Below are 17,980 nucleotides of genomic sequence, written 5' to 3' on the forward strand. Positions count from 1 at the left end.
ACTCTGCCTTCATACCTTTGTAATTGCCTTTATTTAAGTTCAGAACACTAGTTTGAGACCTAGCTTTCTCACACTCAAACTGAATTTGAAATTCTACCATGCTATTATCACTCTTCCCAAGAGGATCCTTTACTATGCGATCATTAATTAATCCAGTCTCAGTACACATTACCAGATCTAAAACAATCTGCTCCCTGGTTGGTTCCACAATGTATTCTAAGAAACCATCCCGAATACACACTATGAACTCTTCCCCAAGGCTACCTTTGCCAATTTGATTTGCCCAATCAATATGAAGATTGGATTTAACATCTTGTCTGAAAGATTTTACCTCCAACAGCACACCACACCCTCAATACATCATAGCATTAAGGATGTTCTCCAGATATAGAGTTACATAACATCTACAGCACAGAACCAAGCCATTCGACCCAACTGGTCTATGCCTGTGTTTATGCTCCACATAAGCCTTCTCCCATCTCTCTTCATCGAACCCTATCAGAATATCCTTCTATTCTTTTCTTCCTCGTGTGCTATCTAGCTTCCCCTTCAATGTGCCTGCAAGATCAGCAGGCCTGGGCCATTAGAGGGAACAGCGTGCGGCGGCATACCACTACAGGGAGCAGCGCGTGCTGCTGCAGGAGAGCAACGGCTGACTGCAGTACGGGCAGGTACAGCAGGAGTGGCTAGGTCGGGGCGAAGGAGTGGCAAGAGTTCATAGAGGGATGTGATCAAAGCCCAGGAGAGGCAAGAGTTCGGGGCCCAGAAGAGGCGAGGGCCCAGGGGCAGCATGGGCCAGCCCACACTGCGATATGTGTGTGCACTAGGTCTGTGCAGCAGAGCTAGTCTACAGTCTTCTTGGTTAATCCTTGCCACTGGACCAAGACTTTGTCAAACCTGTGTAGTGGCTGGTGTGCAACGGCCACCACACGTTAAAAAAAGAAAATCCACGCACCGGCATCTTCCACCCTTGAGATGTAGTTCGGGATCCGGAATACTGGGTCCTTCATTGAAACACTTGTGAACTCATCCCTTTTCGGCGTGGAAGCAAGTCATCCTCGTTTCGAGGGATTGCCTATGATGATGGGAAATGCATCTGCTATTCGCCTCAACATATGGTATTATCTTCCTGAGACTGAGATGTCAGATGTTTTTTGCCCCATCAGACTGTTCCTTCCTGCTGTAAAACCACTTCACAGTTTTCATTTGTTTTGTGAAGTTAGTTGAAAATATTTTTGAAGATCGTGTCCATTGATTTGATATAAGATCATCTAAAACAAGTATTGTTGCAAGTGGGTATCCATTTATCATTACCAGTGGTCACTCAAAATACCTCATACTCTGTATGGGATTGCCTTTCAGTATGCATTGAAACTAGCATCAGAGAGGCAAGTTCTACTGCAAAAGTAAGCTCTAAGAATCCGTACTATTGATGGTGGGTAACTAGGGTGTCACCACAAATTGAGATCTTGTACCCAAGGGGATGAGCCCATGTCCTGCGTTAGGCTCACCTAGGAACATAGGAATAGGAGTCGGCCAATCAGCCCCTCGAGCCTGTTCCACCATTCGATCAAGTCATGGCTGATGTGTACCTCAACTCCATTTACCTATCTTTCCTTCATATCCCTTGATCCCCTTGCCCTAACCAAACATGTTAATCTCCGTCTTGAAAGTATCAGTTGACCTACCATCCGCCTTTGGGGGAGAGAGTGAGAGAGTTCGAGATTTCCACTACTGTCTGAAAAGATCCTTCCTGATTTTACTCCAGAATGATCTAGCTAATAAGATGTTACCCCCGTGTTCTGGATGTCCCCACCAGAGGAAATAGTTCCTCTGTATCTACCCTACCAAATCCTTTTGTCATTTTAAGCACTTTGATTAGATAGCCACCTTCTATACTCGAGTACAAGCCAAGTTTATGTAGTCAACTTCCTTTGTCTTTGTAGAGATGGCTTACTCCAGTGAGGTGGCACCAGTTGTTACCATGTAGATCATGCCTAAACTTGTGCTATCTTTAGTTTACAAACTTGATACAGTTACGACATAACGAAGTGTAGACTACCTTAGTGATGTGTCACAGCAATTGGGTGAAGCTGATGCAGAATTGGCTTGGGCCTGCTGCCAAATTTGGCCTTTAAAATGCTGTTGAACAGGACTCCCGCTGTAAAGAACTATTAGTTATGATTATGTTCTGCCTCTTAGGAGGAAGAACTGATGCATCTTCCCAGAGGATACAACTTAATATAATATGCATGATTTTATCAATGTCGAGAACATTTTCAAGGGACCATGGCTTCAGTGATTTCCCATGGGAGATTGGCATCCACAAATGAGCTCGCAATATTTGCACTGCTAAATCTGGCTCCATATTCCAGTAGCAGACTTGTAGACCTACAAAAAGCTGGGTGTATGAATCTGCTGCCAGGATACTGGAGCTAGATTTAGCATCATCATTATCATAGGCAGTCCCTCGGAATCGAGGAAGACTTGCTTCCACTCTTAACATGAGTTCTTAGGTGGCTGTATAGTCCAATAAAAGAACCACAGTCTCTGTCACAGGTGGGACAGATAGTCGTTGAGGGAAGGGGTGGGTGGGACTGGTTTGCCGCACGCTCTTTCCGCTGCCTGCACTTGATTTCTGCATGCTCTCGGCGACGAGACTCAAGGTGCTCAGCGCCCTCCCGGATGTACTTCCTCCACTTAGGATGGTCTTTGGCCAGAGACTCCCAGGTGTCAGTGGGGATGTTGCACTTTATCAGGTAAGCACAGTTCACGGATACCAGTCTACTGGAAGCAGCTTTACCTTTTTTGAAGCGAGTTATTGGTGCAGCGCTGGCCTTTAGATGTCAGTTGGCCTCCTAACTCATTAGAGATTTAATTGGGTGATTGTTGGGGATGGTTGGTCACGGTATACAGTACATTGTAACAGCTTGATGCAGCAGTGACAAAATCTCCCTTTCAGATCTGATGTATCCTTGGATCAGATTTGTGAAGGTTCGTATCTCTTTCACACCTCTACTAATGGCTGTGATTCAGGACACCTGAAAATGGTCCTTATGGAAGTTTTCATTTGTAGTAATTCCAGTGTTAGCCAGCATTAATAATAGACAAAGACCATGGTTGTTGCCTTCTCTAATCCGTGTCGATTTATATTATATCAGTTCAACATTTCATTTTTCCTTCCTTCCCAGAAAGCAGTAGTTCGTTGCGATCTGTGCTGAGCCAAAGCCAAGACTCCAGGCCTCCATTAGCACTGAATTCATTCAATGCTTTGTCCAAGCCTCCCTCCATTTTAGAGCCATTCAGCAGTCTTTTATCTGGAGGCCCCTCAACCACCAAGACAGAAGGCTCAAGCCTTAGGGATCTGCTAAATTCTGCCCCAGGGAAATTACAGCGCGGAGCTGCTGAGACTAGCCTTCCATTTCCATCGGTCTTCACATCTGTATCAACGGTAAGTATGAATAACAGAAATGTAATGTTTGAAATTCTAGGTATTAAAAAAATATATTAATAGTTTTTCACCTTGATATTCTGCTGGTATCAAAACCTGTAAGGAGCTCACTCTGACTTCTAACTGGCAGATTTAGAATTTCCTCTTGGAGTGGGAAACAGTTTCGTTGTAGAACAGATTTCTTTTTCAAAAGGGGGCGTGACCAGCCATTTAAGCCTGTTTTGCAAGTTTAGGCAGTGAAAACTTACTCCAAGCTAACTTCGAATGGAGTAAGTGTAGATTTTTGTACGCTCAGAAAAACCTTGCCTACACTTACAAATCAGGCGTAAAGAACGAGAGATGGGGGGGAGTAATTAAGTTTTACAAGCATTCAACAGTCTCACTTCTACAAATAAAGAGCAACCCTGAATAATAAATGATAGATAAAGCAAATAATAAAAACATTTAATTTTCCTACCTGTCTGAAGCAGCAGGACAGCAGCCTCCCGAGCTGCGAAGTTATTTTTATAGGGCCGTTTGGCCAGGAGATGAGCGGGACGCGGTTCGGGCCACACCGGCAGCACAGCAGCCTTCAGAACTGCGCAGTGATTTGGGCCGTTCGGCCAGGAGAAAGGGGCGGGTCATGGCCGTCAGGCAGGCCACACAGGCTGCAGGCCGTTCAGCCAGGAGACAGGGGAGGTGTACAAAGCACCGGGAGGGACAGCCAGGCAGCAAGTTTAAAAGTTAAATTTGTAATTCAAGTATGGTTGCTGCATTATCAACACCACGGGTTATGCAATGGTTCGCCATCAATTCACTGCATAGGAGAGAATTGATTAGAGCTCACCGCACCAGGAACGTCACAGCCCATAGGCAGGAGACCTTGTCCACGTCGGCAATATCGAGCCAGGTGTTCATACCTGGACATGAGCGAAGCTGATTGTGTCAAAAGGCTGCGTTTCTGCAGAGAAGTTGTCGTTGAGATCTGTGATATGCTGAGAGCAGATTTGCAGCCCAGAAGCAGAATGCCAACTGCCTTGTCTGTTGAAGTGAAGGTAACACTTGCCTTCTATGCCTCGGGATCGTTTCAAGCTACAACTGGAGATGTGTGCGCCATCTCTCAATGTGCAATACATGTCTGCGTTTACCAGGTCACAGCTGCACTGAATGCGCGGAGGAATGACTTCTTCAAGTTCCCGGTGACTGCGCAAGCAATGCATGACAGGGCTGTGGGCTTCTCCAGGATTGCTGGCTTTCCAAAGGTACAGGGCTGCGTTGATTGTACCCACATCGCCTTGCGAGCACCTGTGGAGGATTCTGAGCAGTACAGGAATAGAAAAGGTTTCCACTCCATCAATGTGCAGCTCGTGTGTGACGACAAGCAGCACATCATGTCTGTCGATGCGAGATACCCTGCCAGCACCCATGATGCGTTCATTCTACGCGACAGCGTTATATCTGACATGTTTGTGCAGCAGCCAGAAGGGCAGAGCTGGCTACTGGGAGACAAAGGCCTCGCCACCTGGCACATGACGGCCCCTACGCGTAACACGGACGGAAGCTGACCATCAATACAACATGGCGCACATTGCGACGCGCAGCATAATAGAGAGGACCGTTGGCATCTTGAAACAGCATTTCCGATGCCTGGACCATTCCGGAGGCCACTTGCAGTACTCTCCTCAGATTGTCGGTCACTTTACTGTTGTGTGCTGCATGCTGCATAACTTAGCCATCATGAGGCAGCAGGAGCTGGTAGTGGAACCAGAAGACCCACATGAGGGACCAGTGCCTGATGATAGTAATTTGGAAAAGCAGGATAAGGATGATGATGACGATCAGGAAAGCATGCAATTGCCTGATGCCAGAGCACGAGGTCAGAGGAGGGCCGTCCATTGTGCTCCTTTAACAATTGCTCGAGACCTGCACCAGCAGCTCATCCGTGAACGCTTCAATTACTGAAGCCTGAGGGCTCAGCAACAACTGTTGCGCATGGACATGTTTATTTTTTGGAGTTGTTCCTATGTTGTGTTGTGATTCAGTTTTAATGAAAAAATATTTTATTGAAAAGTTAACGTTAGTGTAATAAAATATTTGTTGTATCAAACTTTACTTTTTAATATGACTCTTAAGATCACTGAAAAACCCTAAGATCACTTATAAATTGTAAAGTTACAAAACTTACAAAACAATTTCAATTTGAAAAACGGTACTACAGTTACATCAAGAACAGTAGCAGCAAAGAAAGGCTGCAACCCATCTCTCATCCACATCTCGGTGAATGTTCACATCTTCATGGGGGTGTAATTTGATTGGCCGGGCTGTGTGCCCTTATTGCAACAGCTACCTCCATGAGGGCCTGTGCCGCCACTTGCATGCCCTCCCTGACGGCCTGTACCATCGATTGCACTCCCTCGGACATTCCCTCCCTCATTTCCCGTGTCATTACTGCTATTTCTCCCATCAGTACCGTTGCCTCTTCACCCACTGCACTGACGCTGCCCACGAGTGATCGGGTAAGCTCATTGGTCTTCACACCCAATGCCACAACGTGAGCCGCATCTGTTGCACGCTGCATCTCAGGAGAGCGTGTCTCTAATCTCCTCCTCTGCCTGGGTCTGCCTTGCTACACTGGGAGCCTCGGGCTGGGACGATGGGACCCTCGGTGTTCCAGACGGCAGCACTACACTGGGAGCCGTGGACTGGGATGGTGTGGCCCTGGGTCTTGCATCCGATACCACTCGAGTGCGAGCCGTGGGCTGGGACGGTGGGGCATTGGCTGTAAACTGCTCCATTATATCAGCAGCAGCACCACTGGGACCTGCAACATCGGAATCACAACCATGGAAGTTGGAACCAGAACCTATGCAAGGAGTTGAAACTCTCTAATGCCCGCTAATGTGGGCTCATAAATATTAATTTGGAAGGTCTCCCCTAAAGACATTTCAGTTATCGTCGCCTGCAGCCAGTCTGGATCGTCTACTTCTGGTTCTTGTTCAGGGTCTTCAGAGTTGGCACCATCATCATCATCATCTGCAAAGTATATCCGAACAGTCAAATGTTTAGCAGCAGAGGAGGGGGCAGGATGGGTGGCATGAGTACTCTCACACATAGCAGGCCAGGCAGCAGGTTGATTTGAAAGGCCACGATACATTTTCAGGATTTTACACCTCCCTCGTGTGCAGGCCCAGCTTGTGTTGCACTGATTGATTGCTTTTTTCCATGTACAACTCACCATAGCAGTTACCCTCTGTTCCAAGGGTGTCAGTGGATGCAGATTGGGCATGCCTCATCCTGTTCGAGTTCTTTCCCTTTTGTTGTGGGCCAATTTCTTCTGCAAAGATTAAAATATAACTTTTTACAGAGTGCGTCTTTCTGCAGGGTGGGACATATACAGATAGTCACATTTACAATTACAATTCCATTAAAAAATGAAAATAATACTTACACTAACTACTTGACCAAGGTTGTGCCATTTCTTTTTACACTGGCTTCCAGATCTCATGGTATGCACCACTGCGCAGTAATCTTCTGCAACTTGGTTCCAGCGTTTCTTCATTTCTTTGGGTGGCACTTTTATGCGACCTCTGTTGCTGGTATCCAGCTCCTGCCATCTCTGCTCAATTACGTTAACTAATATCACCACTTCATCATACAAGAAATTCTTTGTTCTTAGTGGACGTTGTTCCATTGCTGTATTGAATTGACACTCTGATTTTTCAAAACACACAGTTCTTATTTTGCATGCACCTATGCAGCACATGTTCTGGAAGTTTAGCAGCAAAAAGCAGCACTCACTGATTTCAACAGGTGATTTCTTCAACAGTGCTGCTGCAAGCACTCGTTCAGGCACAAAAAAATCACCAAAATTCACTCTCAAGCCTTTCCACAGCTCCACAAAACAAATCAGCACTTTTCCTCATTTACCTTTAAAAATGGCCGCGTACCAATGTTTGTGTCTCACTGCGCATGCGCGCACGCTCCAGCGCGCGCATGCAGGGCTGCCGGCACGAAGTCGTCTTCTCCGATCTAGCCCCGCCCCCCTGCAGTCTCAGAATCGCCGCCACGCTTTGGTCCCGCCCCCCGCAGATCTCTACATGCCGCGCCGAGCTGGAACGAAGCTGATGCGAATCGGGAGAATTGCTCCATAAGTTTTTGACGCGCTTTTGAGCGCAGAAAACGGGCGTGACTCGCGGGGCTGCGCCGTTCTAGGCGCGGCCCGAAACTTGAACCCCATACTTCTAAAAGGATGCAGAGATTAGTAATGGTTCAGAGAAAGGCAACAGGAATACATACTGCTGAGTTTTAAATCAATTTGAGAGACTGGCAAATCTGTTTCATTTGGACATAAATATTAAGAGACAACATGATTGAGCCATTTTATATAGGGAAGAAAATTACTGGTGTAATCGGTGGAGAATTCATTCTGCTGAACAGAGAACACGCAATTAAAAGCTAGTGAAATAAGACTAATTGCTGAACAGGTAGCTTATAGGATAGACTGCTACCTAATTCAGTAAATGTAAAATCAGTAGAAGTATTTCAGGAAAGAATGAGCAAATATCCTATTCAATAAGGATGAGAGGAGATATGGGCTTGGTGTCAAAATGTAAGTGAAATGAAAATGATCTAGATGCTCGAGCGTCTTAACAGCCTTTTTCATTCTTCTGTTATATATGCTATAAAGTTACTGGTCCAAAATATTAGATTCTGGCTACCTCGGATACGAACAGCTGTATCATTTGAGGTGACTTCTTTGATAACAGCTAGTGCCATTGATTGTTTACCATAGTTTCTTTTTTTTTAAACACAGACTGATAAGGGGAAGGGAAGCCTACCAAACTTCCTGGATCACATAATTGCATCAGTAGTAGAGAACAAAATGTCTACAGACACGTCAAAGCGAAGTGGGAATCCAACAGAGGCACTGAAGGAGACCAAGAAGCAAGGCGTAATGGAAATGAGTGTTCTTGACCCGAACACGCAACACTGCTGGCTCTGTGATGGTCGTCTGCTCTGCCTGCAAGACCCCAGCAACAAAAATAACTGGAAGATCTTCAGGGAGTGCTGGAAACAGGGACAGGTACACTTGCAGATATTGAGAATGATCCCCCATAATAGATACACTCTTGCAAGTCTTTGAATAATTTTCTGGCTGGCTTGTTAATGATAGAAGTGGAAAGACTGAAGTAACTTTAGGTGTGGTGGGTAGAAAAACATCCACTGCCACACTTAATTGCTTATGAATGCACCATAAAAGGAATTATTTAAAAACATCCAGTTGATTCCTCCATTCACCTTCATTCTGCACGCACAATGGGCCATCTCTTCAAACAGGAAAAGGCCATCTAAAACTTTGAGGCCTTATTAGTCAATTGGTCCTCCTTGTACATTATACCTTGTTCTGGAAGCATGGCTCAGTTTTTCTTCCATCATAACACTTCTGTTACCAGAAGTTCAACTTTAGCACTTAATCAATCATCTTACTTATTCATGTTACTAATTGGATTCCAATAATTGCACAGTTCTCCAGTTTAAGCATTTCAAATTTCTAAGTTGAGGCCAATCTGTAAAGCAGCTTTATGGATTAATTCGTATGGTTTCATTGAGAATGATTGTGTTAATCTGATGGATCAGTATGACAACTGCTATATCAATCTAGCCGTAGCTTTCTAGGTTTTAGTCCCATTGTCTGATTTTTGCAGTAATATGGCATTCTATTTTTATGCAGAGATTAAATGCATGGAGAAGAAAGTTGGATTCTTTTTCATTTTGTAATTCAAAGTGTATAGTTTCCCTTCTGTATGTGAAAAGTTACCTGGGCTTTTCCCTTTTTAAAAACTCCTTGCACACCTGATTACTTCATCCTTGTCTGCTGTGAATGTAGCCTCCCAAAGTTGCACTGGTAAAAAAAAATTTTATTGGATCATACATGCAGGTAAAAGTTTTTGGAACTTCTCAATCTTGCATCGTGACTGCTTAATCATGGAGCAAGCTCCGTATACTAGCCTGATATTTTTGTTAGTGCTGACCATGTTGATGAGTAATTATTTAATTCAGGTACATGATATACTCATTGGTTCTGAGAAAGATGTAAAGAGGGCCTTGAATCCTAGGAAACCTTTTTCTCGTGGCTAATGTATTGTCCTTCTCAGCCGGTATTGGTGTCCGGTGTCCATAAGAAGCTGAATGCAACTCTCTGGAAACCTGAAGCATTCAGCCGGGAGTTTGGGGACCAAGAGGTTGATCTGGTCAACTGTAGGAATTGTGCCATCATCTCTGATGTGAAAGTCCGGGACTTCTGGGATGGTTTTGAGGTCATTGCAAGTAAGTACAGGGATTATTTTTCCAAATCCTATTAAATATTGTAATTTCAAGTCTCTGCATGAAAACCAAAAGGGGAGCAGTATTGTACAGTCTTCTCATAACTGATGATCAAGGCCACCGGTTTTCTGTTTTCATCGAAAATGAATACGATCAATAAATGTAATCTCCAAAATTCCAGCAAAAATCCCAGAATATATAAATCAACTAATTTGATTTATGCGATCACAGTAAACCTGTAGCTCTGCTGATAACTGTACTGACATTTAGGTTCAGTTAAAAATCACTCATGGACACAGGATGAATGTTTGAAATTTTGATTTTAACATCAACCTGGAAAACGATTTCAGGATTTTTTTTTTTAAAGCACAAGTCAGAGCCTACTGTTCAATGTAAATTGAGGAGTAATGATTCAGCCAGCTCTCCAATGGTAAAATAGTGTATGAGGTCATGGCCTGAGTAGGTAACTCAAATAACTGATATCATTCAGATGCTGGTGTTAAGATGCTGCTCCTAACTGTGATGGAAACTGTTTTCTTCCTCCTTGAGTGTAGCAGAGTTAATAGGAAAGTCCTGTGCTGCTTGTTAGACATGCCTACTAGTGAGATGGTAGGATAGCTTCCATATATGAGTGACCCAGAGTATGAAGACCATGAACCTTAAGATCCTTGCCCCAGACATGGTACTATAAAGTAATATCTTAGAGATTTTCTACCTCAGCCATTGTTCTCCAGAAAATTCTGATAAGCTTGCAGGACGACACAGCGATGGATAAAGCAACTTTAATAATAGGGACGATGGAAAAAATTTAAACCCAACCCATTGATCACGGTCTACACCTTTCAGTTCAGCCTTCGTTAAAAGAAAAAAATCCTGTTCGAGATATCTGACCAGTATGTTACCAAATAGTTTGTAAAACATACACATTTTATGATTATATATGTTTTAAATTTAAATACTCATTCTAAGAGCCACACTGTCATTTGAAAACCCTAAATCAGTTGCTAGTTGATGCTTTCACTTTACAATGCTGTCTTCAGCAGGATAAAGTACTAAATTCAATCTGTGGCCTTAGTTAGTGTACCCAGGGATATATTTTGCACTCTTTAACACTACTGTCTTTAACACTAGACCATGAAAGAAACTTGGGGGCTACTCTAATTATATAAATGTTCTGTGCAATAACTTACTCAACTGTCACTATAGCCGGTGGATCCTTGTCAGCATGCTATAAAATATATATGCATAAATCTGACCAGTCTGATACATTGATACATTAATATTAAAGTTACATACCCTCTCAATACCGGTTTTGCCAAGGAAATACAATAAGAGTAATGCCTCGTGCTTTTCAGTTTCATTGGTCTGTCTAGTCTTAGAATGTGCTAATATTGTAAAAGTATGATGTCAATTCCATGATGAGATGGTGCCCCAGTAGTTTCTCCCCCCGCCCCTTCTACTATGGATGATGAAATAATAACCTGCATGTTGAAATTGAGCCGTACTCATGAATGAGGAAGATCGTACCTACAGTAGCTATTCTGACCATTTCATAGGGATAAACAGATAAAACTTTTGGAGAGCCACGACCACTTGTTCAAAATTCCTAGGGTCTAATTTGAATTATGTATTTGTATGACAGAACGTTTGAAGTCTGAGGAAGGGCAGCCGATGGTTTTGAAGCTCAAAGATTGGCCTCCGGGTGAAGATTTTAGGGACATGATGCCAACCAGGTAATGAAATTTGCATTTCATGCCGACATCTTCGGCTTCTGTGTATTGCAGACGCAAGAATTGGCTTCTTTCTTGTTTTGCAGGTTTGATGATTTGATGAATAACCTCCCTCTACCTGAATACACAAAGAGAGATGGGAGGTTAAACCTGGCTTCAAGACTCCCAAACTATTTTGTGCGGCCTGACCTAGGACCAAAGATGTACAATGCCTATGGTGAGTATTACAAGTTGTGTTCAAATGTTCTATCTGCTTAGCACAGGAATGTCAACATTTTAATTCCACAAACCTGGTTTAAAATCCTATGTATGCTTCAGTGCAGATGATCACAGATTTGGATCCAAGCTTGGAATTTCAATATACCAACAGAATTCTTTTATTCCTATCATGTAAAATCCCCAAATTTGGCCTAATCTTTCTATTGCATAAATATTAAATCCAGGCAGAACATACCTGCACAGTATATTATCTAGTACATTCCATTAAAGTGTAAAATTTAACTCATGGACGTTGTCTTGTGAATATAGTTACCATAGTCTAGTATGTTGTGAATGTTTTAATTTCCAAACCTTGGGCTCAATTTTTCCCAATGCTTTTTTTTGAGCCCAGGTACGCCAAAAAAAATGTTCCCAGTTTCCCCATTTGATTTCTTCATTTTGGTGCAGTCTAGCCTGTCCTTTAGTTTTGGAGGTGGAGCCATGATCTGCGCCAAAAAGATCGGGTTGCCACAGTAACCAGGGACACAATGCGGGCTGAGGCTGGAAAGTGAAACATACAGCCAGCTCGCAACCTGCACAAGCACCTTAAAATACATTGCAGCGACTTCACAAGCACCTTAAAATACATTGCAGCAACTTTACAAGCACAAATACATTGCAGCAACTTACCTCCGTTAAATTATTAAAGTCGCTTTCTCTTCCCCTCACCCCCCCCCACCCCCAATGCTGGTGCCGATCCCTGCTCCTATTCCAGGCCGAAAGGCCTCCCGGTCCGCTGTCCCACACCTAGCCCTGGCCGACTAGCCTCCCGGTCCGCTCCCCCGCCCCTGGCCGACTGGCCTCCCAGTCCACTCCCCCGCCCCTGGCCGACTGGCCTCCCGGTCCACTCCCCCGCCCCTGGCCTCCTCCCTCCCGGTCCCGCACGTAGCCCTGGCTGAGTGGTCTCCCAATCCACTCCCCTGCACCTAGCCCTGGCCGACTAGCCTCCTCCCTCCCAGTCCCACACCTAGCCCTGGCTGAGTGGCCTCCCGTTCCGCTGCCCCGCACCTATCCCAGGCCAAATAGCCTCTTCCCTCCCGGTCCCCCACCTAGCCCTGGCCGAGCGCCCTCCCGGTCAGCTTCCCTGCACCTATCCCAGGCCGAATGGCCTCCGCCCCGCCCCCCCAGGTCCACGCACCTAACTATACCCGAAAGGCTTACTATCCCTCTCTCTTACCTCTCCTGCTGTTGTCTGGGCATCTGTTGCGCTTACCTGCACCGATTTCCTTAACTCACCAGAAGGTTTTTCTATGGAGGTCACATACGCTGGCCTAAGAAGAACTGGAGTAACCCTCAGCTGGCCTAACTGGCCAGAATTGGCGCGGGTGACAGGTTACACTCCCTTTGGCTGAAAAAAAAAGGCCTAAAAAAAATATAACTAACTGAGTTACGTTGGTGCAAATTGATCAGGGAAACTTGGGTTTTTTAACTTGGGCCAAAAAAACGGCGCAAATCACTGGGGAAAATTGAGCCCTATGGAAGAGAAGTTTTTGATATTCCCAGCTGTCGTGGGAAGCAGTGATTCACTCAGACATAAATGATGGACATAAAGTACTAACTAGTAATGAAGAACAGGTATGCTAATTGTTATGTCATGAATAAAAAGTCAGACTGGATACTGCGAGCTCAAAGTAAGGTGTGACCGTAGTCCTTTATTACAGATCTCAGGGTGTCTCTCCAGCCTGTGAGGCCTCCTTTATATACAGGTGCTCCCAAGGGATTGTGGGACTTCAGGGGATAAGCCCTCTGGTGGTTAGACATGGTATTTACAGGTTTACATACCTAACAAACCCCCCTCCCCCCCCCCCAAAGTCAATAGTGTAACTATTTACATTGTGAGTCGATCTGGGGCCTTCCTTTCCCTGGTTGATCGTCTCAGTGCAAATGCTGGTTTTGGTGAGTCGTATGTTGGGCCCTCACTGGGCTGCTGTGCAGCTGGGTTGTTGGGGGTGGTGAGTCCTGATGGGCTGCTGCAGGTGATGGGTTCTGCTTCGTGGTCAACCGCTGGTTCAGTTGCTACTTGTGTGTGTGTTGGAGGGTCGAAAAAGGTGGAGTCTATTGTGGGTTGTTCTGGATAGTCCGTAAATCTGAGTTTGGTTTGGTCCAAATGTTTCCTGCTGGTGAGTCCATTTGAGAGTGACCACAAACACCCTACTCCCTCCTTTGGCCAAAACAGTGCCAGGAAGCCACTTGGGACCTTGTTCATAGTTCAACACAAATACAGGATCATTTATCTCAATTTCGCATGACACATTGCGCGATCATGATATGTATTCTGTTGAAGCCGCCTGCTCTCAATCTGTTCATGTAGATCAGGGTGGACTAACGAGAGCCTTGTCTTAAGTGCCCTTTTCATGAGCAGTTTAGCGGAAGGGACCCCTGTGAGCGAGTGGGGTCTTGTGCGGTAACTGAGCAGGGCTCGGGATAAGCAAAGTCTGCAGTGAGCCTTCAGTTACCCTTTTCAAGCTCTGCTTGATTGTTTGAGCTGCTCGTTCTGCCTGACCATTGGACGCTGGTTTAAACAGGGCATAGAAAATAGGTGCAGGAGTAGGCCATTCAGCCCTTCGAGCCTGCACCACCATTCAATAAGATCATGGCTTATCATCACCTCAGTACCCCTTTCCTGCTTTCTCTCCATACCCCTTGATCCCTTTTGCCGTAAGGGCCATATCTAACTCTCTCTTGAATATATCCAACGAACTGGCATCAATAACTCTCTGCAGTAGAGAATTTCACAGGTTAACAACGCTCGAGTTTCTCCTCATCTCGGTCCTAAATGGCTTACCCCTTATCCTTAGACTGTGTGACATGTTTGATCCCATTGCGGGTCATGAACTCCTTAAACTCGGCATTGGTAATGCACGGCGCATTGTCACTTACAAGGATATCAGGCAGGCTGTACGTGGCAAACATGGCCCGTAGGCTTTCAATGGTGGCAGCGGATGTGCTTGCTGACATCACACATTCAATTCATTTGGAGTACGCATCTACAACCACTAAGAACATTTTTCCCCAAGAATGGGCCTGCATAGTCGACTTGGACCCTGGACCATGGTTTGGAGGGCCAGCACCATAAACTTAGTGCCGCCTCCCTGGGTGTATTGCTTAACTGTGAACATGTATTACATTTGTGCACGCAGGACTCTTAAGTCTGCATCGATACCGGGCCACCACATGTGGGATCTGGCTATCGCTTTCATCATTACGATGCCTGGGTGGGTGCTGTGGAGATCACTAATGAAATAATATCCCTGCCCTTTTTTGGCACCACTACCCGATTACCTCATAGGAGGCAGTCTGCCTGAATAGACATTTCATCTTTGCGCCGCTGGTACGGCTTTATTTCTTCTTGCATCTCTAATGGGACACTAGACCAACTCCCGTGGAGCACAGTTTTTTTTTACAAAGGGCAGGAGGGGGTCCTGGCTCGTCCAGGTTCTAATCTGTCGGGCAGTAACAGGTGACTGCTCACTCTCGAATGTTTCTATTGTGTTCCCAACACAATGAGACTGCACAAAGAGAAGTAACAGTGACCTCTGTCTTTAAGACATTCCAGAGTGAGGAACAGGCCTTCGGGGCTGGCTTATATACAGTACTCCCAAAGGATGCTGGGATTCCTTGGGACTTCAGGGGGTGCGCTCCCTGGTGGCGGAACATGGGAGTGCATGCTTTACAAATACACATCACCACTCCTCCCTCTTTTCCCCCCCCTCCCCCCCCCCCCCCCCCCCCAAAAGTCTGCTCTCTACCTGATCATGCAGGTTGGGGTGAACCAGCGAGAGTCTGGTTTTAAGTGTCCTTTTCATGAGTAGCTCAGCCGGGGGCACCCCTGTGAGTGAGTGGGGTCTCGTGCGATAGCTGAGCGGTACTCGGGACAGGCGGGTTTGGAGTGAGCCTTCTGTTACTCGTTTAAGGCTCTGTTTGATTGTTTGTACTGCCTGCCCATTGGAGGCTGGTTTAAACGGGGCCGAGGTGACATGTTTGATCCCATTGCGGGTCATGAATTCTTTAATTTCGGCACTGGTGAAACATGGCCCGTTGTCACTGACCAGTATTTCAGGCAGGCTGTGGGTGGCAAACATGGCCCTCAGGCTTTCAATGGTAGCGGTGCTTCCTGACATTATTTCACATTCAGTCCATTTTGAAAAAGCATCCACCACCACCAGGAACATTTTACCGAGAAACAGGCCCGCATAGTCAACATGGATCCTCGACCATGGTCTGGGAGGCCAGGACCACAAACTTAGTAGTGCCTCTCTGGGTGCGTTGCTCAACTGAGCACACACGCTGCATTGCCGTACACAGGACTCTTAAGTCAGCATCGATACCTGGCCACCACACGTGGGATCTGGCTATCACTTTCATCATTACTATATCCGGGTGTGTGCTGTGGAGATCCGAGATGAATGTCTCCCTGCCCTTTTTGGGTAGCACTATGCGGTTACCCCGCAACAGGCAGTCTGCCTGAATGGACAGCTCGTCCTTTCGCCGCTGGAACGGCTTGATTAGCTCTTGCATTTCAAAGGGGATGCTGGCCCAGCTCCCATGCAGTACCCAGTTTTTTTACTAGGGACAGCAGAGGATCTTTGCTGGTCCAAGTCCTAATCTGGCGGGCCGTGACAGGTGATTTATCATTTTCAAACGCTTCCATGACCATCAACAAGTCTGCGGGCTGCGCCACCATCAACAAGTTTGCAGGCTGCGCCATTTCCACCCCCGTGGTGGGCAATGGTAGCTGACTGAGAATATCCGCACAGTTCTCTGTGCCTGGCCTGTGGCGGATGGCATAGTTATACACTGATAGCGCGAGTGCCCAACTTTGTATGTGGGCTGAGGCATTAGTATTTATCCCCTTGTTTTCAGCGAACAGGGATATGAGGGGCATGTGATCGGTTTCCAGCTCAAATTTGAGGCCAAGCAGGTACTGATGCATTTTCTTTACCCGAACACACACGCGAATGCCTCTTTCTCAATCATGCTGTAGGCTCTCTTGGCCTGGAGGCATAGGCGATAGGTTGCAACTTCACCGCAACGTTAGCTTGTTGTAATACAGACCCAACTCCGTACGACGACGCATCACATGCTAGCACAAGTCTTTTACACGGGTTATATAATACAAGCAGCTTGTTAGAGCATAAAATGTTTCTGGCTTTCTCAAAAGCAATTACTTGTTTTTTTTTTTACCATACCCAGTTCTCACCTTTACACAATAACGCACACACGGGCTCTAAGAGGGTGCTGAACCCCGGTAGGAAGTTACCAAAATAGTTGAGTCCCAGGAACGACCGCAGCTCCGTGACGTTCTGTGGCCTGGCCGCGTTCCTGATAGCCTCTGTCTTGGCGTCTGTGGGCCAAATGCCGTCTGCCGTGATCTTTCTCCCCAAAAACTCCACTTCTGTTGCCATGAAGACGCATTTCGACCTCTTCAGCCGCAGCCCTACGCGATCCAGTCGCTGGAGGACCTCCTCCAGGTTTTGTAGGTGCTCGACGGTGTCCCGACCGTGACCAATATGTCGTCCTGAAAAACCACCGTGCGTGATACCGACTTGAGTAGGCCCTCCATGTTTCTCTGGAAGATCGCTGCAGCCGACCGAATTCCAAACGGACATCTGTTGTAGATGAACAGTCCCTTGTGCGTGTTGATGCAGGTGAGGCCCTTCTAAGACTCCTCCAGCTCCTGCGTCATGTAGGCCGAAGTCAGGTTGAGCTTGGTGAAGGTCTTGCCTCCTGCCTGCGTCGCAAATAGGTCGTCTGCATTAGGTAGCGGATATTGTTCCTGTAGCGAGAAACGATTAATAGTTACTTTATAATCGCCGCAAGTCCTGACCGTGCCATCACTTTTGAGTACTGGAACAACCGGGCTGGCCCACTCGCTGAATTCCACTGGGGAGATGATGCCCTCGCGTTGCAACCTGTCCAGCTCGATTTCCACTCTCTCCCTCATCATGTGAGGGGCCGCTCGCGCCTTGTGGTGGATGGGTCGTGCCTCTGGGACCAAGTGGATCCACACCTTCGTCCTGGAAAAGTTTCCAGTGCCTGGCTCAAAAAGGGAAGGAAATTTGTTAAGAACCTGGGTACATGAGGCCTCATTGACATGTGATAGCGCGGATTTTGCCCAGCCAGCTCCTTCTAAGCAGTGGGGGGCCATCGCCTGGGACAATCCAGAGTGGCAGTTCATGCACCGTGCCCTCGTAGGTGACCTTGACCATGGCGTTGCCCAGGACAGTGATGAGCTCTT

The 17,980-nt window shown here is 46.2% G+C and overlaps 1 protein-coding gene across 2 annotated transcripts in view; it reads left to right on the forward strand.

Moving 5' to 3' along the window:
• The window catches only part of LOC139262960 (lysine-specific demethylase 3B-like), a 166,709-nt gene that overhangs the window by 115,471 nt on the left and 33,258 nt on the right, over nt 1-17,980 (forward strand). For both annotated transcript variants that reach the window (XM_070878346.1, XM_070878347.1), the window contains exons 17-21: nt 3,192-3,451; nt 8,244-8,513; nt 9,586-9,757; nt 11,397-11,487; nt 11,571-11,701. In XM_070878346.1, coding sequence (XP_070734447.1) covers nt 3,192-3,451; nt 8,244-8,513; nt 9,586-9,757; nt 11,397-11,487; nt 11,571-11,701 — 924 coding nt within the window. The remainder of the gene's footprint in view (nt 1-3,191; nt 3,452-8,243; nt 8,514-9,585; nt 9,758-11,396; nt 11,488-11,570; nt 11,702-17,980) is intronic.

The sequence above is a fragment of the Pristiophorus japonicus genome, chromosome 4, assembly GCF_044704955.1.
Source record: "Pristiophorus japonicus isolate sPriJap1 chromosome 4, sPriJap1.hap1, whole genome shotgun sequence".
In the NCBI taxonomy this organism is placed as follows: domain Eukaryota; kingdom Metazoa; phylum Chordata; class Chondrichthyes; family Pristiophoridae; genus Pristiophorus; species Pristiophorus japonicus.